General features: G+C 35.3%; 1 protein-coding gene and 1 pseudogene across 1 annotated transcript; both read right to left on the reverse strand.

Moving 5' to 3' along the window:
* Positions 1 to 6,667: 6,667 nt before the first annotated feature.
* On the reverse strand, positions 6,668 to 8,967 carry LOC139883926 (uncharacterized). Its single transcript, XM_071868022.1, has 5 exons — positions 8,793 to 8,967; positions 8,036 to 8,391; positions 7,211 to 7,306; positions 7,045 to 7,120; positions 6,668 to 6,738 (listed from the first exon to the last, which is right to left on the reverse strand). The coding sequence occupies exons 1-5, from the start codon at positions 8,965 to 8,967 to the stop codon at positions 6,668 to 6,670; spliced, it is 774 nt and encodes a 257-aa protein (XP_071724123.1).
* A 10,630-nt stretch (positions 8,968 to 19,597) lies between these two features.
* On the reverse strand, positions 19,598 to 20,972 carry LOC139883928 (28 kDa ribonucleoprotein, chloroplastic-like; annotated as a pseudogene).
* Positions 20,973 to 24,949: the final 3,977 nt, after the last annotated feature.

The following is a 24,949-nucleotide window of genomic DNA, read 5'->3' on the forward strand; positions in this document are numbered from 1 at the left end:
AACAGGGCAGTCCTGGATTTAATTTAGTTATAAAACAGATTAACAAAGAAATAGAGAATTAACTTGCTTTTCCTGAGCTGGCTTGGTAGTGTGATTTGTAATTTCCACTTGAGACATTCTCTGATATTAAATTCCAGCTCATACTCTTTCATCAGCATTTTGACGAACATGTTGTGGGCACAGCAAAAACTTGAGCTCCAAGTCAGAAAAGAACTATATCCTTTCCCTTCACAAATTTAGAGCTTCAATTTGAGGATATTAAACATGCGAACAGAAGCCCTCAATCAGCCAATTGTATTCATCAACATCTAGAGTTTGATCCGTCAATTGCACAGAAAATAAGAACAAGAGTTTTCCATTTTGAGCAAAAATCGCTAATTCTTTCGAATAATTGATTTTCTCAGTTTTACCTGCTACCATCAATTCCATAGTGTTATTTCCATCAACTGTTTTTCTTTCAACTCCGACTTCATCGTTTCCGATGGTGTCTTGGTCGAACCCGGCAATTTCATTGTTTCTGATGCCGACTTTGACGTTTCCATCAAAGTTTTGGTTGATTCCGTCAACTGGTTTTGTTTTTTCGCCAATGGCATAAAAACTCGATTCTTCAGGTTGATCAGACCTTCCACAGAATCTTTAGAAGAGAATTTTCCTTCGTTCTCCTTCAGGAACATCACCATTTGACTTACTCCTTCAGTTTTACACCATGTACACTAACGTCCTCTATTTTCTTCTCTTTAGCATCAAGGTCCCTGTTTTTATTCTTCATCAATTCAGCTCCTCGAATAAGATTTTCTACAGGTTCTGACTTCTCAGTTTCAAGGGCAATGTAGCTGAATTTAGGCTCTTCAAACAGCTCTGTGTTGCTTATGGTGTCTTCGATTAATCTCTTGACCCTCGGTTAGTTACCAATTTCTTCGTCCAAAGGTGGATACCAACATGCAAGGTGAACTTGTCACCCCATCTTGTACGGTTGTACCACTTTCGCTTGATGGTGGCAATGAATGATCAATGAAGATTTCTTCAACTTTCTTCAAGCGGCACGCTTCCATAATTAAGACGATACAAATCAGCCATAGCTTACCCAAAAATTTAGTTGTGGGCAATTTGCTCTTCACATGATCAATTTCACACAAGTTAATTACTTTACCTAATTGAAACGATATAAACTAGTTTATGTATATAATTCTTGAAACTAGTTCAGATAATCAAACTTTGTTTTTGAGATATATTTTTTAAGTATATCTAGAAAAGAAGTAAGAATAAAGTAAATGCATAACTCGATTTATGTAGGCAATTCACTCGCGTTGCATAATTTATGTTCAACTTCTTTCCCAGGATCATACAATTTGTGGTGTTCATGGGTAAAAAGCTAACGTTAGAATGGTTGGATTAATTTATAAACTACACTTAAAATTGGAAAAGATCGACTTGACATACCTAATAATCGTCAGTTTAAAAATTGTTTCCAGATACGTGAGATCTGAGATGAACTGTTGCTAATCTCATCACATCTTCGGGTGATGGTGGAAATAAGTATATATGCCAAATTGGTTTTAAAAATTCTTTCTGTGAACAAAAGTTCCACTGACACTCAAAAAGCTAGAAAGAGTTTATGATCTAAATCGTCCAGACGACTCAACCCTGTAATTCAAGCCAGCGTGTGGGAACATACACACAATTACTAATATAATAGTGAGAGAACCAAAGCAAAGATTACTGACTTCGTTATTGATTAAGGCTGAAGATATGGATGGAAAAAAGCAAAAACAGTGATGGTGTAAGAGTTGAGCGTAAAGCAATAGCTGATCACGTGTAACTGGTAGTTATAGCTTCTTTGTGTTTTCTGTGATGGTAGAACCAATGCTCCCAATGCTAGTGAATCACTAGCTGAGATGACCCAAAACTGATAGTGCAGAAAACAAGAGAAAAACAGAACCTACAAGCTTCTAACCGAAGCAATGATAGTCTCAGTAATGTTTGATTTGATTTGAATGCTGTAATCTAATGCTAATGTAATGGTTTTTGTGTTTTCGATCCTAAAACTAATTTTGATTAAGGAAATTTTAGGTTTTACTCCCAATATTACCAATGCAACAAAAACTCCGCCATTGCACGATCCCAAGTCCGTGATGAGAAAGGAAGAGGGTTGCGGTAGGTTGGCGATCAGCGTAAAAATAGCCAAATCTCATGATATGAATCCTACGATATATTCTTTGGGGCGTATCCTCAGAAGCGACGCGTTGTATCGGATCCCGGGTACATCGATAAATGAGTAAGGGTCGGGGTCGTCGTCCTCACCGAGCGACGCGCCATGTCGGCGCCCGGATATGGTGTTAAATGAGCGAGGGTTCCCACACATTGCGGAACGGGTGTGGGTAAAGAAGTTAGTTCCATCTCATACTGGGGTAGAGGGTAGAAATATATGTAGATATAGAAAGTATAGGAGGGAGGGTCATAAGAAAGTAAGAAAGTAAGGGAGATTAGAGTGAGATATAAAAAACTAAGATTAGGTAGCTGGAATGTAGGTATTCTTACGGGAAAGTCATTGGAGATAGCGGAGGCGATGGAGAGAAGAAATGTGCACATCCTATGTCTTCAAGAAACGAAGTGGACAGGCCAAAAGAGTAGGATGTTAGGCAAGAGCGGCCACATGCTATGGTATTCCGGAAAAGATAAGAACATGAATGGAGTTGGAATAGTAGTCGACAAATCCATCCTAGATGATGTCATCGAGGTCCAAAGATATGGAGATCGTGCAATTCGCATCAAGCTCATGATGGGAAAAGATGTGTTGCATGTTATCAGCGCTTATGCTCCTCAAGTAGGGTTGAGTGATAGCATCAAACAGGAATTTTGGGATAGTATGGATGCAATAATGCAAAGCATCCCAAATGGTGAGAAAGTCATCATCAGAGGAGATCTTAATGGACATGTGGGCAAAGATCGCGACGGATACGATGATGCTCATGGAGGATATGAATATGGGAGTAGAAATAAGGAGGGAGAGTCCATCCTCGACTTCGCTTCGGCATATGACTTGGTGATACCAAATACTTGTTTCCAAAAGAGGGATTCTCATTTGGTGACATTTAAAAATGGTAGAAATCTAAGTCAAATAGACTTCTTCCTGACACGAAGGAGAGATCGTCAGGAGTGTAAGGATTGCAAAGTCATACCGGGTGAGGCACTTATGACGCAACATAGGTTGTTAGTGCTAGACACAAAGGTAAGGCAATGGAAGCAAGAGAAGAGGAGGGATGATAAACTCAAAATCCGTTGGTGGAGTCTCAAAGAAATCAAACTAGAAGACTTCAAGAAGTCCATGATGGGTGAAGACGTTTGGGGACTAAATGAGGATGTGAACTCTATGTGGGAGGCGATGGAAAGATGTATTAAAAGAGTTGCTTCCTTAATGTTAGGAGTCTCCAAAGGCAAAGGAGTCGCACCAAGAAGATCTTGGTGGTTGGATGAGGCTACAAAGGAGAAAATTAAAGAAAAAAGAAGGTTATTTAGGAGCTTGCCTAAATCTCAAGATGCCAATGCTTATGAGAGATATAAATTGGCAAGTAAGGAGGCAAAAAGGGCGGTCAAAGAAGCGAAGAACAAGTTCTTTGACGGTTTGTATGAGAAGTTGGATACTAAAGAAGGAGAAATGGACATGTACAAAATAGCCCGACGAAGAGAGAGGGCTAGCAAAGATATTAATGGGATAAGGTGCATAAAGGATGAAGAGAACAAAGTTTTGGTGTCCGATGTGGATATCAAGTTAATATGGAAGAATTACTTTGATAAACTCTTCAATGGTGGCCAAGAAGAGCATATTGAAGACCCTCCTCTAGAGATATATGGGAGGATTTGCTATCTAAGAAGGGTTCGCTTTGATGAAGTAAAAGAAGCGTTGAGGAAGATGAAGAATGGAAAAGTATGCAGACCGGATGACATCCCTATTGAGGTGTGGAAGTGTCTTGGAGATATAGCTGTTGTGTGGTTGACAAGAATGTTTAACAAGATAATGGTCTCGTGTAAGATGCCAGATGCTTGGAGGAGAAGCACGTTAGTTCCAATCTTCAAGAATAAGGGAGATATTCAAGATTGCGCAAACTATCGAGGCATCAAACTCATTAGCCACACTATGAAGTTATGGGAGCGGGTTATTGAGCGTAGAGTGAGGTCTACCACTACAATATCCGAGAACCAGTTTGGATTTATGCCCGGAAGATCGACTATGGAGGCAATCTTTCTTGTGAGGAGCCTGATGGAGAAGTATAGGACAAACAAAAAAGATTTGCACATGATTTTTATAGATCTTGAAAAAGCATATGATAGAGTCTCTCGAAACATTCTTTGGTGGGATTTGGCCAAACATGGTGTCTCTAGTCAGTATATCATCCTCATTCAAGATATATATGAGGGAGTACGGACTAGCATGAGGACAAATGGAGGAGACACGTCAGATTTCCCAATCACCATAGGCGTGCATCAAGGCTCAGCTTTGAGCCCATATCTTTTCACGTTAGTGATGGATATATTGACTCGACACATCCATGACAATATACCATGGTGCATGTTGTTTGCGGATGATGTCGTCTTGATTGATGAGAGCAGAGAAGGAGTAAATGCAAAGTTAGAGTTGTGGAGGGAGACCTTGGAGTCAAAAGGTTTCAGATTAAGTCATAGTAAGACGAAGTATATGCATTGCGATTTTAGTTGACAAGGAAGGGGTCAGTCTAGTACCATTCAGTTGGGAGGAGAAGATTTACTTAGATGTGATAGATTTCGTTATCTAGGATCTATCCTACAACAAGATGGAGAGATTGACAAGGATGTCACTCATCGCATACAAGCGAGATGGGCAAAATGGAGAAAAGCATCCGGTATCTTGTGTGATAGACATATCTCAAGTCGGCTCAAAGGGAAGTTCTATAGAACAACAGTGAGACCTGCTATTCTATATGGAAGTGAATGTTGGTCGATAAAGAAACAACAAGAGCACAAGGTTAAGGTTGTAGAGATGAGGATATTGAGATGGTCGAGTGGACTTACATTAAAAGATACAGTCCGAAACGAGACTATTAGGAGCAACCTTAAAGTTGCACCTATAGATGAGAAGATAAGAGAGGGTAGACTTAGGTGGTTCGGGCATGTGAGACGTAGACCTATAGATGCTCCGGTTAGGAAGTGTGAGGACATAGATATAGGAACAGAGAGGAGAGGGAGGGGGAGACCTAGACTCACGTGGGAGAGGGTAACTAGGAAGGATTTAGAGTTACTAGATATTTCAGAAGACTTAATAGAGGAGAGAGGGGAGTGGAGACATAGTATTCATGTAGCAGATGCTTTATAAATAGTTTAGTTAGGGATGATAGGTTTATTGCTAGGTTTATTTATAGGGTATATATTTTAGTTATAGGTTAGTGCTAGTTATATATGTGTTTATGTTTCATTGGATGATTTCCTATATATATATATATATATCATATTACATGTATTATATATGCTTCGGAACACGGCATGTGAGTTACACATAGCCGTTGTGCTTAAAAGTTGAGGATTCATATAGCCGACTCCACACGGTGGAATTGAGGCTTGTTGTTGTTGTATTACCAATGCAACAAAAATAAAGGCTTTTAAAATAAAAATTGCAGAATAGCTAAAATGGAACCTTTTGATTTCAGAAAAAATAGCTCAGGTGTTTTTCTCGATTACATTTGAATATATAGTGATCCAAAGGAACCCTAGTGCTATCATTAATCTTGATCACAACCAAGTAATGAAATGGAAGTCCTAAAAATCAAAAAGGAAAAGCAATGAAAATGACATCTACAGTTCTACACTAATTGCCAACTGCCAAGATTGCAAAACCGTCGAGTCTTTCTTGCGCTACAATCCTATCCTTTTCCATTTTAAGCTTCAGATGCAGTGGTAAAAAACTGTTGCAACTTGATTTCTATCTTGATTTCAGTGAATCATAATTTGAGCTTGATAGCTGACTTGGTACCCAAATAACATCTTCTTTTACTCGACTAAAATTGGAAATGAACTTCTGGTTTTTGCAAAAAAGCTAAACTAGGCCACTTCAAGTGCCATAATAAACTCCGTGAGCTGTAATCATCCATTTACCATCCCAGAAGCTTACAATAACTCAATGTGAGCTTACTGAATCAAAAGTTCCATAAAAAAACGAGCTACAATAAAAATCCCCAAATTGCAGCAAGCATTTTCACAATTTGACAATCCGAGCAGGCATTTTATTATCTAGTTGATAATAGCTAAAATTGACTCAACCAAAAGAGTATGAGAACCATTTCTAAGCTATATAGACCCTAAATCGATTAATTTCGTCAAAAATAGTGATAATTAGAAAATATCTAAATTGCGCAGAAAACGAACGCTAGCTGAATTAGGGAATTTTATTTTGGGAAATTGTATGCTAAATTGATACCACAGATGGATAGGCGACATCCTCATGATCATCTCCATATTTGACCGGTGCTCCGTCGATGACCGTAGCTCCGACTAGCTTGTTTTACTCATTTCCGACTAAGTACTCGACGTTTGAACCAATAACAGCAAGGTCCCTAATATTTTCACGATGTGCAATTTCATTTAAATCAGTAAAACAGACTGGCTTTTCTGCAAAACATGTTGTAATCCTCTCAATTCATTATGTATCCACTTTGTTTGATCCAGCATCATCCACAGTTTTAAGAAAAGCCTCGGCGAAAGTTTTGACACCTGTTTGACCAATACAGATATTGGCAGTTTATTTTTCTTCTTTCTCAAGCTTATCTTCATCTTAGTTTTTATGTTTGACTTAACACACAAACAAGTCAAATTTTCCACTAATTTTTGCATGTCAGGCTTCATAAAACAAGCTAAAACAACATTCTATTATGTACCGAAATTAAGGATGTTCAATGAAAATTTAGAGCTTTTTCTAGCTGGGATAAAAAATGTTTTGCAATTCTACTTGTTCAGTTTAATTAATTAGAGCTCTACTTGTTGATATATAGCAGGACAAAAAAACAACTACGGCAATACCATCAATCATCAATTTGTTCATCGAGCAATTATGATCGTAAGTTTTGGAAATAAAAGGACCTTTTGACTTGAATTCCTGAATGAGACAATCTTCTTAAAAGTTTATCATACAGAATTAATGCTTTGTTCTTGATCTGAGTACCCTTTAGATTATATTATTAGAGACTTGAATTCCCGAATGGCGAATAAGACAATCTTCGATAAAAAAAACAGCCTTGTTGAAGTTAATAATTTTCTTACCTCTAACATTGAGAGGGGCGTGCTACTTTTATATAAAAAAAATTAAGACGTGAATATAAAAAAAATCTTTTTAAAAATAAAGTTTTTGGATTAAAAAAAAAAAAGTTTGTTCCGGAAATGGAAAATCCAGAATGGTTTGATAAAAGTTGATCATTGGTACGTACTTTGTTCTTGATCTGACTATACTTTCGAATTCGATTATATTATTAGGGAATGTTGGCTAAGGAAATAGTATTATTTTGTCGCTATTGCCTACTAGCATATCACTAACGTTATTGAATACAAATTAATAATTTTGCTCGACATTCTTCTCTTAAAGTTATAGTTAGTCGCAAGTGTCACAATTTTACATTTGCAATTTTTACTGAATGTATATCTGAAAGAATTTTGTTCAAAGTAATTTGTTATTTATAGACTTCACTGGGAATTTACTCAAAAACATAAAAAGATACAATATAATTTTAGACAAAACACTATGTGAACATAAAACTATATATTTATAATTATTCTTTAGCTATAAAAAGAGCTATTTTATATATATATATATCATCTTTTACAATCGTCTCGAACAAGCTCCCATACTAGCTAGTTTATAGTAATTTCAGAAAGGAAACGGACTATAATTTTCAAGCACTGCCTCTGTCCTGACTACACATAATAGTAGAAAGAAAAAAGAAATCACATATTTTAATGAGCGTTAAAAAGAAAAAAATGTAATAATAACAATAATAAATTTTGGAGATTTTGTAACAAGGTAATTCCCTGATGAAAATGCAGGTGTGTAAATTGAAGGAGTGGTGGTTCCGGCGGACGGAATATTGTTACTAGTAGTAGCACTGGAAGGTGGTGTTGCTGTTGTAGTAGTGGTTGGTGTTGTACTGGATGGTGCTCCTGATTCTTGGGCAGCCGCGACGGTGATGGCAAGTTTCATTCCGGTCCCACAATGGCCCATTACTCCACACATGAAGTAGAGTGTTCCAGCTGTTTTGAGGTCAACTGTTGTCTTTCCGCTGTTGTCGGAGTTGATTGAGTTTCCGGTTGTGCAGCCTTTGTAGTCAGTATCACTCACTTCCTCCACTGTGTGGCTACCACTTCCATAATTGAATACTATTTATTTCCATTCGTCAAATTTATAAGTCGATATATATACAACAAGATAAGAAACGTACTAGTTAATTTAGCTCAAATGTAAGGTTTTTAGATATAAACTCATATGATTTAATATTCAATAAAATATTATTTTCGTAATACAATAAATGATGTCTTATATTTTTATGTTCAAGTAATATTGATTCAATAGAAAGATGAAAATGTCATATTTTCTAAATAAGATATAATTAGTTAATTATTATTCTTCACATCTCATGCATTATACTAAGTTAAATGACAAATTAGTCAAGACACAATTGATCTATAAATAATCATTTTGATTTGTTTTTGACAAACTAATATGATAAGAGTGCAAATTAATTAATTAATTAGTACAAATTAAGTTGGAGCTAGCTCACCGAGGGAATCGCCAACTTTGAAAGTCTTGTCGGCGGCCCAAGTAGCATAATCAACACCTAAAGTCCAGCCTGAGGAGTCCCCCACCGTGTAAACTGTGGCAAGGCATGGCACCACCATTATATTTAACACCATCACACAACCTAATATTATAATTCCAACGCCATAACCAGCCATTTTTAAAATTTGTGTTTGAAAGAGAGAAAGAGAGATTATAGTTGGAAATAAGATGCTTTAATTTGTTTATGGAATAATATCATATGGATAGTTGTTCACTACTATGGATATATTCCTTTATATAGAGGGCATATATATAACGTCCTGTATAAAGTTAAGTGTGCGCATATACTAGCTACAATATTTACTGCTTATTTGAATATTTATACACATGATATATTTGATTTTTGATTGAAAATTGTATTAAGTACTCCTTCCGTCTCTTTTTATATATCATTTTTGATATAATTTTTCTTTATCTCTTTTTATATGGTACTTTTAGAAATATTAAGAATAAATTATCCATTATATCCTTGAATTATTCTTTTCACTCATCCCATCTTTAGATTAAGAAAAAAAAATCAGATCTTGAATATCTTTAGATCGCACATCGACAATTGCGTGACCCATGCTCGATTTCTCATCAAAAGTATTGATGGTGTTTAAAGCAGAGTTCGTTTTATCGTTTTGGTCTCTATGACTTCCTTGCCACCAATTCCAGCGCCAGATCCACCGTCACCGAGAGATTGAGGCAGCAGCGGCGGCGACGGCTCGTCCGTTTTGGAACTGAAATCGTGGAGAAATCACCTTCACCGGAAGCCATGACGGAGGACGGAGGCGTTAGTTTAGGGTAGAGATTTGTTTAGGCTTCAGTTTAAGAGGGAGGAGAGAGAAGGTGAGACAAAGCCGCCGGTACCATTCGTTTTTCTAATGTTAAATGGGAGTAATGGACGTGCATGGGGCCCACTCAGGAGACATGTGGCCATATAAGTTTACACTTGTTTTTTAATTTTAGATTGTTTTGCACAGTATGATAAAGTTAAGGGTATTTTCGTCTGTTTAAATATATTATTGTCTGAAATTTTTTATTTCTTTAATTTTGATGAAATGAGCAAATGTAATATATAAAAAGAGACGAAGGGAATATTATTATACAATCATAACTAGGAGCAGTAATTAATGACAGTACTATATGCCAATGACGATACGGTCGAATGGTTAAGACATCCGATTTCTCATTAAATTTGAAGCTTTGAATCTTGATGGATCATATAAAAAAGAATGACATACGTGCATCTGATTTTTTTAAGTTTGCAATTTACCATATCAATTGTAGTTAGGAAAAAATTGGCATGTACCTACGTCGACTTTCAGTGGAGGTTTTATTTGCCGTGTTGGATTTTCGTTACCCTAAAGTATCCGTAAGCCTTAAAATTGCGAATTGCAAATTCTAAAGTTCGGGAGAAAATTAAATGGAGTATCTGTATTATATATCATTATATTTAGCGATCCCAATGAAATATTACCATAATTAAATATAATTCAAGCCTAAAACTAAAAGGCTAATAATACAATTACTTAGGACGCACTCTTCACCTCATGCAAGAAGTGAAATTAAAATTAAAGGTTTTTCTAGTTAGTGCAATATGATACATGATAAGCATTAAAAGTTCGTTACTGTTATGAAAAGATCGTAAGTATTTATGAAAAAAAATAAAATTAATTTAATTTTTGGAAAAATTATATATCATGAATAGTTATATATAGATAAATTTTTCGATCTTTTCATAACAATAACGAATTTTTAATAATTATCCGGTATAACATTGCATTGGTTAGAAAAATCTTAAAATTTAGGTGGGTTGGGAATGGGACCTATAAATCGCTTTTCAACTTCTTTCAAGTTGCTTCATTTCATCATACATGGTTGTTGGCAAGTAACGACAGCAGGCGGCATTTTGAAAAAGGCCATGCTCGATCAGCCTTCTCGTAATTGACGGTGTTGAATGGTAACTTTATACGTATCAAAATTTGATTGGACAATAAAATTTATAAGATAAATAATTAAATTTTATTACTTATTATCTATAAGACCGACACGAGTTATATGGGTACACGAAAGCTCCAGTGTGATGAGTACAGATGAAATGTATATGCCATATTAATGTTTCAGTGCTGGCCGGGGATTTATATATATGTATAAGCTACTCTGAAATTTTGTCGCGAGAAGTACCGTATATATGCGCCTTTATGATTTCATACTTTTAGGCAGAATAGTGCAAGCTTATAGGAATACTTCAGGTGGCAATTTACACAGTAAGCCTAAAATTAGGTTAAGAGGGACAAGGGAGGTGACTTTGGACGCACTCTTCACCAAATGCAAGAAAATCAGAGATATTAATGATTATGCCTTGGGTTGAATTGGGTTCCACTTTCAACTCCTTAGCTTCAATGTTTCATCGTTATAGCATGTGACGACAAGGGGACGCAAAGTAGTGTTTCATGTTCGAATCTTTAAATCAAACCAACAATTTTATGAAATATTAATGTGACCTTGGTGAGAAAAAAATGGGACCTGAAAATAGATCGTCTCATGATGAAACGAATGATAAAAATTAAATTACAAGTAGGTTCGGTAATTTATGTTGGAATAGCTTGTTTGATAGAACCTGCATTTCAAGAAATAGTGGAAAGTTTAGTTAGTTTAGAAGAGAAGAAATTGCCAAAGAAACTTGCAGTTGAAGAAACCGAGCTCTTCAATGGATAAGATGATCAGAATGGGAATCAAAACCTTCTTGGAAGCATTTCTGAATGAGTTGAAGGTTTTCAAGGTGAAAGAAGCAAGACAGAGTTGGTTGGAAGCAATGCAAGAAAGGATTGGAAAGATTATGCATTTGTGTCTGTCAGGGACGATTCTGCACATCGTTCGAAAGTTGAGGACATTGATATTCCTGCACTAAAAGCTGAGGACTCTGTCGGCTTTTATGAAACTTTCTCAATCGAAAACACAGATGACATTTGGCGGACCGAACGACGCATCGTCGGAGCTCAGGTGACATATCAGAGTGCCCAGAAAGAAGTCGGCAACAACGCTTCATTGTGTAATTCGCCTGCAATTCTCCAGAATGGAAACACCCAATTCAAAGGTTAGGGTTTCCCGTTTTAGCTGCTACAGTGTTCTTTAGACTTTCCGTTTTTAGCTGTCGACAACAATAAATTAGGGTTTGATAGTTCTTTCATTATAGTTGATCAAAAAAATCGATTCAAAGCTCTAGATTCATTATAATGGATGCTACGAATCGAATGGTTAAGTCGATTTCATCGATTAAGTAGTAATGAATAAAATGTTTGCTCGATCAACTTGCTTTCTGGGTTTAGCTGTCAGAATTGGGGATTTAGTATGCAAGGCACTTTTCTTGTTCCTTTTGATTCAGATAAGATGCATTATGATTTTAAAAGTTGTAGTAAAGGTTTCTATAAAGTTTTAGCTTGAGAAGATGAGAATGGTCATTGGTTTAGTTCAGTTTAGTTCAAAGCACAACGAGTCTAGTAGTCATTTTTATTTCCAGTCAAGAAAATGAAGATGAAGTTTTAGAATCATTTAAAATAGTGTTTAGAATCTTTCTGCAATGGTTCTTCTCATCTGTCATGGCCGGAACAAGAAGTCAACTTCAAAGTCAACCTTTCGAGCATTTGTGCAAATTCTGATATGATTTGAAGAAGAAGAGAGAAAATGTTACTGCATCACTTTTCTACCTTTTACAATTCATCTGAGAAGTAAAAATTCAAAGAAGAAAGAAGTGGAGAGCAAGAAATGGTCGAACAACGGTATTATGTTGCATTTCCTTAAGTGTGGTCCCAAAAGCACTTTTAGTGTAGAATTTCCTACATGTAATTTTTGCTTTTTCAGTATTTTGTAATCAAACATTATGACGTCTAGGGTGGTTTGGGATCAATATATAAGGTCCTTAACTTTACTCTATTCGTTTTTATGAGATTTAGGTTAATGAAAAATCAAATCTGCAGTTTACTATCTAAAGTTCATCACTTTGCTTTATTTTTCCAGTTTTAAAAGTATATTTCATTATGTTGCATTGATTTTTGAGTGTAGCTTAGTACTAAAATCGAAACCAAATTAGATTTAGGATCCAAACACGTTTGATACCTAAATTTAGCCTCAGATTTGAATCTTATTTTGCACAAATTCAACTATCAAGTTTTCAGTTATAAGATTTTGATTTTGCAAGCTTGATTTGTTCTGTTTTTCTCTGTTTCAAATCATTAGTGTATGTGTTCTCTCCTGATTGAGAATATAGGTGCTTCCATCGATTTCAACTTCCTTGAACTTTTAAACCAACATTAAGATAATCTACATTCAGCATTACACTAGAGTAGCCTACAAGGAAAAAAGTTTGAGTTGAAGTGGAGAATTGGGAAATATGTGTTGTCGTGGCCCTTTCGGAATGGAAGCAGCCTTCCTACTGCAAATGAATTTATTTGCAGTAGTTGTAGGCTTGTTAAGAGCTTATCCGAGTTGTTACGAGCATAGCGAGTTGTATGATTGTTACCAAGTTGCAGGCTTGTTTGGTCTTACCGAGTTGTAGGCTTGTTAATAGAACACCGTTCTTTGATGGAAAAACTATAGATCTTTGTTATGTTAGGACAATCTGCAAAGTTGTGTTTCTGTTAGTGTCTTTCTTAGTTTTTTTTTTTTCATCTTCTTGTTTATGCTCTCATTTTGTTGTACTGTGGTCTTTTGTCGGGATCTGGAATTTCGTGGTTTGTATTTATAAATTTGCATGTGTGCACTTGTTTCTGTGAGCATCCTGCTCAAAACCAGTTCACAAAAGTTCAAGTCAATCTGAAAAATTCCTAGCATACATACTGGCGATTAGTATAGTTGTAGAGAAACAGAGGCAGACCAGGTGTAATTGAACCTCCCTTCATTTTGACTCAAACCGAATTATACATTGAATTGAACCAGGAACTAGATTTGCAGACTGCTAAAAACGTCAAAATCCAAAAGAAGGTTGAAACTTGAATTAAAACCTGGAGATATCGTAATGAAATAAAATCTGCTAAAAACGTCATTTCTGTAATCTCGGATAAATCCTGCCACAAATGCATACAGAATATAAGATCCAGGCCGTATATAAGAGTATTTGAAAAATTTCCATTGGCATCAGGTCTGGTCCAGAATTGGTTCCTCTGCTAGGAATTAATAAACCATGCATAGATCGTTAGAATTATTATTAATTAACCCTGATAGGAACTAGCAAATCTGTTTAGGACAACCTTGTTTTCTCTCTAGCATTTACCTATCATTGATTTTCAACGTGCCAAGCACGGAACCCCTTTGATCAGATAAAATCTTCAGAAGCTGGGAAAACTCCAAGGCCAGGATTCTACATCTGCCGACTACTGAAGGTGAAATTATATACTCCATCTCCATGTTACCCTAGGAAATTATATATAGGGCCAGAGTATAAAAAGCATTGTCAATGATGCTAGGAAATAATACATGCATATTAGCATCCTCGGTCCTCCCGTAACAAATCTGTCCGACTCTTATCCGTCACGGAATTAAGATGCTAGGAAATAATACATGCATATTTATACACCAGCTTTATATGAAATGGGTCGAATATAAAGCCGAGCAAGTTTCATTATGGGGGTAGCTTCGTTTCATGACATTTTCGAGTATGACTTTCCCAGAGGCTAAAATGGATGCCAATATCAACTTTTAGTACTAAATACTAATTACTTCTTCGTCAGGATTCTTTCGAGTATGACTTTTGTTGCTAACTTCGTCTCAAATACCCCTATCCAAAATTATGACAAACATTAATCAATAGTCCAACAAATGCATTAGCAAGAGGGTAAACAACTATAAACTTATGTTTGGCAGTGTAGGACTGTAGGTTCCTCAAGAATTCCATTTTCTGAAATTAAACTTATGTTAGTTAAGAAAACAAGAGAGCACATTGTTGCTATAACATTTCGTCATCCCTTGAACATAAAAAACGAGTTATCTCCCAAATTTCTCAATGTACACTAATCCTCAATGTCATATTATTATATACTATTTCCATCTCTCAATCCATGCTTTTTTAGGAGCATAGGTTTGTCAAGAATTCTATTTTCTGAATTTGTCTCGATCAAAACCAACTCTCTAACTTTAATTCTTTTTATAGGCCCAGCCCGTATTGAGGCCACCAAAACCAGGGTCCAAGTCAGTCAGCAAGGGTTCCTCTTCTTACTTATATACTGAACACTCAACTGTCCTCGGTTGATTTCTTTTCATCTTCATCCAGGTCTCCAATGGAAGGTTTGACGGAAGATCTTCTTCTCATCATATTCCACAAACTTCCAGTTAGAGCTCTTGGCATCTGTATGTGTGTGAAGAAGAAATGGTAGTCCCTCATCAAAAGCCCTACATTCGTTTCTCCAACATTCGCAGCTGCAACAATAAAGGTCTGGAAAGCTGATAATCAGTTGCAATTGAATTTCGACAATGACAACTTGGATTGTTACAAGTCATTGACCATTCCTTTCGAATCTTACATCAACGGGAATCTCACAAGGCCACTCGCTATTTGCGATGGCGTCCTATGCCTACCGACCAATGATTCGAATTTTGTTATTATGTTATGGAATCCCATTATACAAAGAATGCTTACCCTCCCTAAACAGATTTTCACCCCTAATAAAGATAACGACTATTATAGTTTCCATATTGGATTCGCTTTTGACTCCCTGAGCAACGATTACAAAATTCTTATGGTGCTTAGCTTATTTCAAAGAGATTCCTTCTCATGTGGAGGTTTTTTCTCTCAGAAATAATTGCCGGAAAGATATTTCTGGCATTGCTACAAGGTATCACTGGAACCCCGATTCAAATACGATTTTCAATGAAATCCTGCATTGTATCTGTAGTTTGGTACATGATACGGCTAATTTTATGTTTTGATGTAAGCGCTGAGGTGTTTAGAGAGATTAAATTGCCACAAGTTTGTGAGGAAGAGATTATTATGGGATTTGACGTGTACAAGGGATCACAAATGGCTGTTTGTTGTCACTATAAGGATGGTGAAAGTGAGCTTCTGGATCTTTGGGTGATGAAAGACTATAATAATTTAGGGTCGTGGGAAAAGATATGGAAATTTGATATGACACCCATTTCCTTATTTAGCTGGTCACCCGATGCCCATGATTTTTGTATAGTTGGGCAGGGTTACAAAATAACGGTGAAGTGTGGTGTTATTCTTTCAGACCTGATGATGCGATAATCTCCATCGATCCATGTAGTAATACAATAGAGAAGGTCAACCTTGAACCAGATATTTTGTGCAAAATGGCTCATAGCTACGAGAGTTTTCGGTATTTCGGCTGAGAGCTTGCTTTTACTCGACCATGTTGATGCTGTGAATTTCTCTATAACATGTGACGAGTGAAGTGGCTAGGGTATTTGCATTGTCATACAAATTTCCTACTACAAGTTATTTTGACGGTTACATCTGTGATATGTTGCAAACTTGTATTTCTGTTAGAATGTCTTTCTTAGTTTTTTCTCATCTTATGTCGTTTATGTTCTCGTTTTGTTGTACTGTGATCTTTTGTCTGGATCTGGAAATTTGTAGTTTAAATTTATATATGTGCGCTTACTTTTATGTTAAAATCAAATGGCATTTAGATGATGAAAAATTGTATGAGAGCTAGGATATGCGAGAGAGAGAGAGAGAGATAACAAACATATGCATTGTATCTCGGATTCGCCATTATTTATCATAGGTTTGTTAGATAATAATACAGAGTTGTAGGCTTGTTAAGAAAATATCGACTAGTAGGCTTGTTGGATCATACTGACTTGTAGGCTAGTTGGAGATTACCGAGTTGTAGGCTTGTTTATAGATTACCGAGTGGTAGGCTTGTTATGAGCATACCGAAGTGTGTGATTGTTACCGAGTTGTAAACTTGTTGGATATTACCGAGTTGTAGGCTTGTTAACAGAATACCGAGTTATAGGTTTGTTGGATAATACCGAGTTGTAGGCTTGTTAAATTCATATCGAGTTGTAGGCTTGTTGGAGCATTCCAAGTCGTACGTAGACCTCTCATGAGAAGACTGAGTTGTAGGCTTGTTTAGAGCATTTCAATAACCGTTTTAAGATTTGCTACTTTTGTTTTTAGTTTTCGTAAAATATATCGTATGATTAAAAAATATATTTAAATAAAATCTGTAATAGGAATAACTCAATTTTGTAACTCGTATATATCTTCTAGTTGATTTCCGAAGGGGTCATCCTTTGGAGCATCATAGAACCTTTGTGGGATCAATTGAACGAATCCGGACTCTTTCTCATGTTTTGAACCTAAAAGGAAGCACATTGCATGGAGAAACAACTTGAGGACTTGATATTAGAGATGTCAAGTTGGGCGGGTCGGTCCGGGTCAACCCAAATCTAAATGGGTTTGAGAAAAAATGGGTTGGTTCGAGTTGGGTCAAATTTTTAAACGGGTTAAAAATCAAGACCCAAACTCGTATAGTTTGGATCTACGGGTGAAATCCGATAAAAATGTCAAAGCGGGTCGATGGGTTAAAAAGATAATCGGGCTATTCATTTTTCATTCATTTTACCAGCTCATGCACATATATATCGATCAAGTGTCGATATATAATACACCAATGTGCGTCTTTAATGAATAATTACAGTTAATGAAGAGATGCAATCACATTCTCAAACGCAAATTACTCCAATATGACTTAATAAATTCATGATCCAACAACATAAATTAGTTGTAGTAAAAGCAACGAAAAAATAGTAGACATAGTTCGACAACAAAAACATAAAGAAATTGCAAAAGTCGAAATAATATAAATCTAGCATTGGATGTTGTCAGTAGCATTAAATCCGACCTAAACTCCATAATTAAGACTTTTTATCATCAATGTCTATCACATTTAAAGCTTGATCAGTTCTAGAATTGACAATTTGAACTTGAGCTAATTGAAGAATAAGACTATTCATGTTCTTATCTTCATGTACAAATAAAAAAATAAATATTATAAAATAGTCAATAATGATAGTAAGATTATAATTTAAAAGATATCATTAATATATATATTTAGGGTTTTTTTTTCTTTTAATATTTTAATAATTAAATTTAAAAGGTCAACGGATCACCCAATCGGTCCAACGGTTTGAGTCGACCCAACCCATTAAACAAACGGGTTGGTCCGGATTTGGGTCAAAAATTAAACGGATTCAATTTAACAAACCCGAATCCGTTTATTTTGCGGCTTCACGGGTCAAACCCATGGATTTAGACCCGTTTTGACACCTCTAGTTGATATACATATCACAATCCACCTTCAACATATAGAGCATTTGTCATCAACTACGCATCGTTTCTGAGATTATGGCGTATTGAATAATTTTTATGTTTCATATCATGGAGATGATTTTTTTATGTTTGCCGCGAATCGACCGCAACCTTCCTCCTTTTCTACAACCTTCCTCCTTTTCTATCATGGACTTGGAACCGGCAACGACATAGTTTATTATTGTTAATCCAGTAGTAAAAAATATTAATAAAGCTAATTAGTTTTATTATCTTAAAGGAATGGATCATAATCAATCATGATATTTTTTCAGTCAGGAATAGCTAATAAAACTAAGAAGCAAGCGTACAATCAAACACTCAGGTCAGAACCAATCTTCAGCAGGAAATTATAAATGTGTATTAAAAAACAAAAACGTAAATATTTGCATGGAAAATGTGGAAAAGGTAAATATTTGTAGTCTTTCCGAAAATAGTATTTCCGGAACAAGCTAATTTCGGAAATGGCATTTCCGGAACGAGTATTCATTAATTAGGTGTAGATGTAATTAATTAGGTGATTCCGGGAATGGCATTCCCGGAATGAGTTTTTTTTTTTTAAATCCGGGAATGGTATTCCCGAAATAAGCTTTTTTACTTTTAATCTGAAAACCTCGTTTTCGGAAAGACTCTTTGATGTTCACCTTTAATTTTTGGGTGTATAAAAATAGCGTACCTTAGTGAGTGATCAGGTCAGGTAGCTAGTTTATGACCAACTATCTCAGGGAAAAGTTACTTTTGCCAGGGAAAAGTTACTTTTGCTTCGGAGATTACTGTTATATACTACTTCATTTTAAATGAGATGTAAATTTTGATATATGTAAATATTTACATCTATTTTAAGATAAAAGGTATATATTTGTTTATGAGAAAAAGAGTCTTGATAGACATGATCAATCATGATATTTTTAGTCCGAATTCATAAGCCATAGCCATACTACACTATTTGTCCTCTTCTTTTTTTTTTTTTTGTTCTTGAGATGTACATGGGTTTTTGGACATACAATACTTACTATAATTGCCAACAAGTTCGTTCATTAGTTGATTGGTGAAGCATCTGCATTGATATAATTTGATTAGGCATCTAAAAAATTACACCATGTTACATACTCAAGGTTAACAGGAGCCGACTATATGCATATTACATCGGAATCAGTACTTAACAACAGCTTTAGGACAAATACAACAGTTATAGGCTTTTAGCACAAAAAAAACCCTCAGAATTGTAGAAATAGTCTACCATTACACAATCTAGAATGAAGATTGGAACTACAGAAAATCTTTCCCCTTTCAAGAGATTAAACAGGAACTATACTACACTTTCACAGACAGAATTCTCGTAAGAAGCTTGGGCAAAAATCATGGATCAATGAAAAATGACCTTTAAAGGTACATCATCATTTGACAAAGGCATTAGTCAAATTCAAGGTTTAGTTTACATGGGATGTTTCTGATTGCTCTGAGATGGACTGCAACTCGGTCGATGATGTACTTTTTTTGGTAGACTGCAAATCTTCTTCTGTTCGTTTTTTCACAAATTGTTTACTACGTTGTACACGAAGAGGTCTTCCCATAAGTTCCTGCAACAGAACAACTTTTATTTCATGAAAGACAGTCTTCCAAACAAAATTCACATAAAATTAACAAAATCCATGTGCTATCTAAGTAATAAGTGCAATTAAATAAGCAAAGAAAAAAGATACTAAATATAAACTAACCTTGCCGTCGAAAGCAGCAAGAGCTTCATCCGCCTGTTTCTTTGTTCTGAAGGAAACAAATCCATATCCAGAGGACCTTCTTGGATTATCATGAAATATAACTTCAGCAGAAAGGACTTCGCTTCCTTGTGACGTAAAGAATTCCTTAAGATCATTGGATCTTACCTTATATGACATGTTAGCAACAAATAAGTTGAATTTTGGCCCTGGCTTTGATGGCTTGGGGGGAAAAGTCTTCTGCTTCTTTGGCTTGGCATAATTCATCCTTAATGATCGACCCTCATATTCCTGAAATGAAAGGCACGACAGAATCAAATCGGCCGGATATCAGGCAGTTAAGAAATCAGGGTGGGCTTGCAAATCAAAGTTTGTACTAGACAAGTTAGCTTAAAGCTGATAAAGTAATGCGAATGAGCTCTAAGACAACAACAACTACACAGAAAACGAAATAGTAAAAGGATAGGTAACAGTCCATTCAACTCAAACTAGCAAAGAAACCAGCGAAGCATACTTACAAACAGTTGGAGAGCATCGAGAGCTGCAGAAGCTTCCTCAGGAGAACCCATTTCAACAAAAGCCAAACCTCTGTTCATAGTCTTACTATACATCGAAAGCTAAAACCAAAACCAAGACAAAAATCAATACCAAAAAACCATATCACCAAATTAAAAGCCAAAAATTGAAAGGTACCTCAACGTCTAGAACAGTCCCGTGCTTTTCGAACAATGAACGAATGTCTTCAGCAGTAGCAGTCCAAGGCACGTTTTGGGCAATCAACCTGGTATTCGAAAACTCTTCTTCTACTACATTTTGTTGTTGTTGTTCTTGTGCCTCTTCCACTATTTTCTTCTTCAACAGATTCGACGATTGGGTCTTGTTGTTCTGTGGTAGCAGAGAATCGTAATATAAAGTGGTTGATTGAATTTTGTTTTGTTGCAATATGGAGGAGAGAGCAGCGAGAATGAGAAGAAAGTAGAGAGAGATGAGGATGATGGTTCCACTTCCAGCTGTTGTTTAATTGGTTGGGAGGTTTCTTATGAAGGGTGGATGAAAATGAAGGAAGACATGGAAGACGCAGTGACGCCATTGAAGAGAGAATAACTAGAGTAGTGGAGCTTAAATTTTCAGTATCTGCTCTGAATATGTTACAAACTTGGAAGAGATATTTCGTAGATTGGATAAGATGAAAGACTAAATGAAAAGAGGAAGAAGGGACAAATGATACATGATTGATCAATTTTGGTCCCTAACATTACAATTGTAAATATTAGATCCAAGACTGATCAAGAATAGGGTTTTGATGATGGAAATTGATCATTCTTTTCTGGTACATTTAAATTTTATAATCATTCACATGAATTCTCGAAAAACTTTGTGCCCAGTTACTTACCGTTTCGTGCGCTGCGGTTGAAACGAGAGATTAGTCTCACGATTTTCGACCGTAAAGATACTGAAGAGACCTAAAAAAATACATGTCAAATTCTGTCTTATTTATCTATCTATTAGGCAGAAAAATGTATGTGCGCATTATTATTGGTTACATTGTTGGCCTTAATCCACTGTGCATCGAAACATAAGATTATATAAAATATATAAAATTATCTAACAATGTTATAAACATATCCGTTGAAAATTCTCCATCGTTTTAATTTAGCCCTATAAGTGGTCACACACATATTGATGAGGTCTCTCCACGTTCAGCAAGTTTGATGATCGACGTATCTAGAGGTGCAATCTTCTGATTTCTTTAACCTTCTAATCTCTCTTGTACTCCTCATTTTTCTATGTTGTCCGCTTCATCATCAATATAAGACTTTTCGATGAGGGACTCAACGTCGTCATCTAGTTTTTCTACCTGCAAAAATTATTTTATTAACTACTTAATGATAGATCCTCACATAATTATTTATTTATTTTTTTCATGCGTGAGAATGTGTCTACTTTTGAAAGAACAAAAGGAACAAATCTCAAATGGATAAATTATATGACACAAAAAAAATAAAAAATGATTTGGGAGGTTACAATATTTTCTATTGATACCGTAGGGATTTCATAAATCCGAATTTTTTTTTTTTAAAATTTAATCTTATACTCCTTCAACCATTTAAATGTCACATAATAAAAATTATGAGTAGTCTGCTCTCATTTTAAATTTAATCTTATACTTCTTTCAACCCATTTCATGTAAAAAATAATGTCTTAATTATTGAACTACGTTTTAGTTGACAAAAAATTATGAATATTAAATAAATGAATAGTTGATCGATAAAATGATTTTTCTATCCTTATTATTAATTAAAAAAAATATTAGGCTATATATTGGTTTTTATATTAATAGGATAAATTAAATAGAATGTATAATTTTATGTTATGAATTCACAAAACGACACTTAAGGTGAAGCAAATCAAATTCTATTACACTAAATTTAAAGTGGTCCGGAGAGGGAATATATAATAAGAAGAACAAAATTGTGAATCCTAATTACATATTTTATTATCGAATCGGATTTAGACACGTGTCTATTATTTTTTACTCTAAATATTATAGATAATAAATAAAATAAATATTATAATATTTATAAAAACTAAAAATAAATATCATTAGTTTGTTATTTATGTTGGATAATCCTTGAACTTCCGATCACCGGCGAGCTCAAGAACTGATGAAACAGAAACAAAAACAATACCAACACAAGCACTGTAATACAATTTTGCAGAAAACGAAAGCTAAGAATACTAATGCACTAAAACAGAATGAGGATCATATCTTCCATGTCGATTTGATTCTAAACTTAATCTAAAAGTTTAATGTAGTTATCTAAAGTGTTTGGAACTTAAAAACTAATTTGGGTGAACGGAATTCTAAGGTTTCTCTCACTACCAATGCAACCGGAATTTAAACTGTAAAAACGATGAAAATGGCGATCTAAAGATTGATTCATACCATTCATAGCTGAAAACGATTACAAATAAGCCTTTATATAGGCGTCCGAAAGTTTTAACCTAGTTGACATGGAATTCAAAATGGAATTATAACCTGGATTTTAAGGAAAACCAGAAACCGAAAGTGGTAAAATGAAAACTGGAAATGGTTTACTTTTTGCACGACCTCGTCTCTCTTTGATTACAGCTTGTATTTTCACTCTATAATCATCCACAATGCGATTTCGAGTAGATTGACACTGTAAAACTGTTAAAAATGCAATCTGAACTTCATCTTCTTCCTTGCGACACAAACATCATTTTTGTTGACTTTTTGTTTGACTTTCGTTCTGGACCTGATCAAGACAGTAGCAGTATCCAAACTCCTTCTACATACTACTAACAACTTAATTGAAACTTAACTTTACTAAAAATAACTTTAAAATTTGAATTTCGTCTCTGACTTGACGAACAAGATACATAAAGCACATACCCACTTAATGCCATCTTCATCAATGCATTAGAACTTCAGTTTAAGCATTTAGACACCTTCAATGGATTGTCCTTAACGTTTCTGAATCAACGAATTCAACTGCAACGACTCATAATGAAAATGTCTAATTTCCAGTTCTTCAATATACAACTCGATCACACATTGTGGATTTCAGACCATGTCAGACTAAATTGAACTTGCAAACTACTTCATATCAACTAAACGAAACTACCCAGAACACTAATTTTATTCATTACTGCAGAAATTTAAAATTCGGACATGAGCTGTAAGATAGACCCTAACCGATTTGGGGCCATGAGCTGTAAGATAGAACCCTAATCGATTTGGGGCTTTTTAATCTGAGGAATTGCAGACGAATTGCTCTTAGAGGTGTTGTAGCCGACATCTTCCTGAGTATTCTTGTGGGTCGCCTGAGCTCCGACTAGTGGCCGGTGGCTCCGCAGATTGTCGATAGTAAACTCAGCCGAAGAACTTTTTGAAAAGCCGACGGGATCCTCAACTTTTGGTGCAGAGATAGCACGATTCTCAAGCTTTTGACGATGTGCAGTTTCGTCCTTTCTGCAGATTTTCTTTTCTTCTTCTCTGTTCGATCTTCCAGGATACTGTTTTGATTCTTTCTTTTGCAGAAACTTCATTGCCAACCTTAAGAACACTTTCTCGATCGAATTGTCTGAAATCAATCTGTTCTTTATGGCTTTTTTCTTTTTCAAGTTTGGTTGCTTTTGCTGGAAGTTACTGATAAACTTTTCTTTCTTCTTTTCTTTCTTGGCAGCTGTCATTTTTGCCTCAATGATCTCAAGTTCTTTGAGATGATCTAGTCCAGCAATTTATTTATAATTAAAGTCTATAAATATAATAATTTTCCTATTTAGTCTATTTTTTCACATAAATATATAATTTTTAATATAAATTAATAACTATCTACAAAATCAATTTATATATTTATTTCAAAACTACGAACTTTCGTCCAAGGACCCAAGAAAAACCCACGCTTTAGTGTAGCGACTGGTCAAATTAAGGCAACATAAGTAGTAGTTAAACTTAAAAAATCAATCACAAACTTTCTTCACGGATTCGAGAAATTAGTATTTATTCAAATGCAATTTGAAATATATAAGTTGTTCATATTCAAAGACCAAAAAATAAATACGAGTAAAATAAAGGTGCTAGGTAACCTTTTGGATGACTTGTTCTGCAAGATGAGCATCCTTAGCCGTTCTTTCGGCCATATTTTAGACGGCAACGATAACATTTCTCAGCTTCCCACCTTCCAGTAGCTCCTTTGCCGCGTCTTCTGTTATCTCCTCCACTTTCTCCGCTACTTGTTCTATAGCTTCTGCCACGAGCTCAGCCGTCTTCACCATAGTCTCTATTTCCTCTGAGTATACATATCCAAAATTTCATGTCAAATTTACACAAAAATGATATAATGATATTGAACAAATTAAATAAACTTGTCAATATACTCGATTACTTTTCAGCTTCAGTAATGAGCCCCAGTTGTTGCTCCAAAATGGTAGAATTATTGGAATTAGAATCCCCAAAATCCAAAACTTGTTGTAGGGTTTGTTTGGAAGGTCACCTTGATGAAATGCAGAAATGGATACCTTACACTGCTTAAATACTCA

The sequence above is a fragment of the Rutidosis leptorrhynchoides genome, unplaced genomic scaffold (assembly GCF_046630445.1).
Source record: "Rutidosis leptorrhynchoides isolate AG116_Rl617_1_P2 unplaced genomic scaffold, CSIRO_AGI_Rlap_v1 contig475, whole genome shotgun sequence".
Classification (NCBI taxonomy): Eukaryota; Viridiplantae; Streptophyta; class Magnoliopsida; order Asterales; family Asteraceae; genus Rutidosis; species Rutidosis leptorrhynchoides.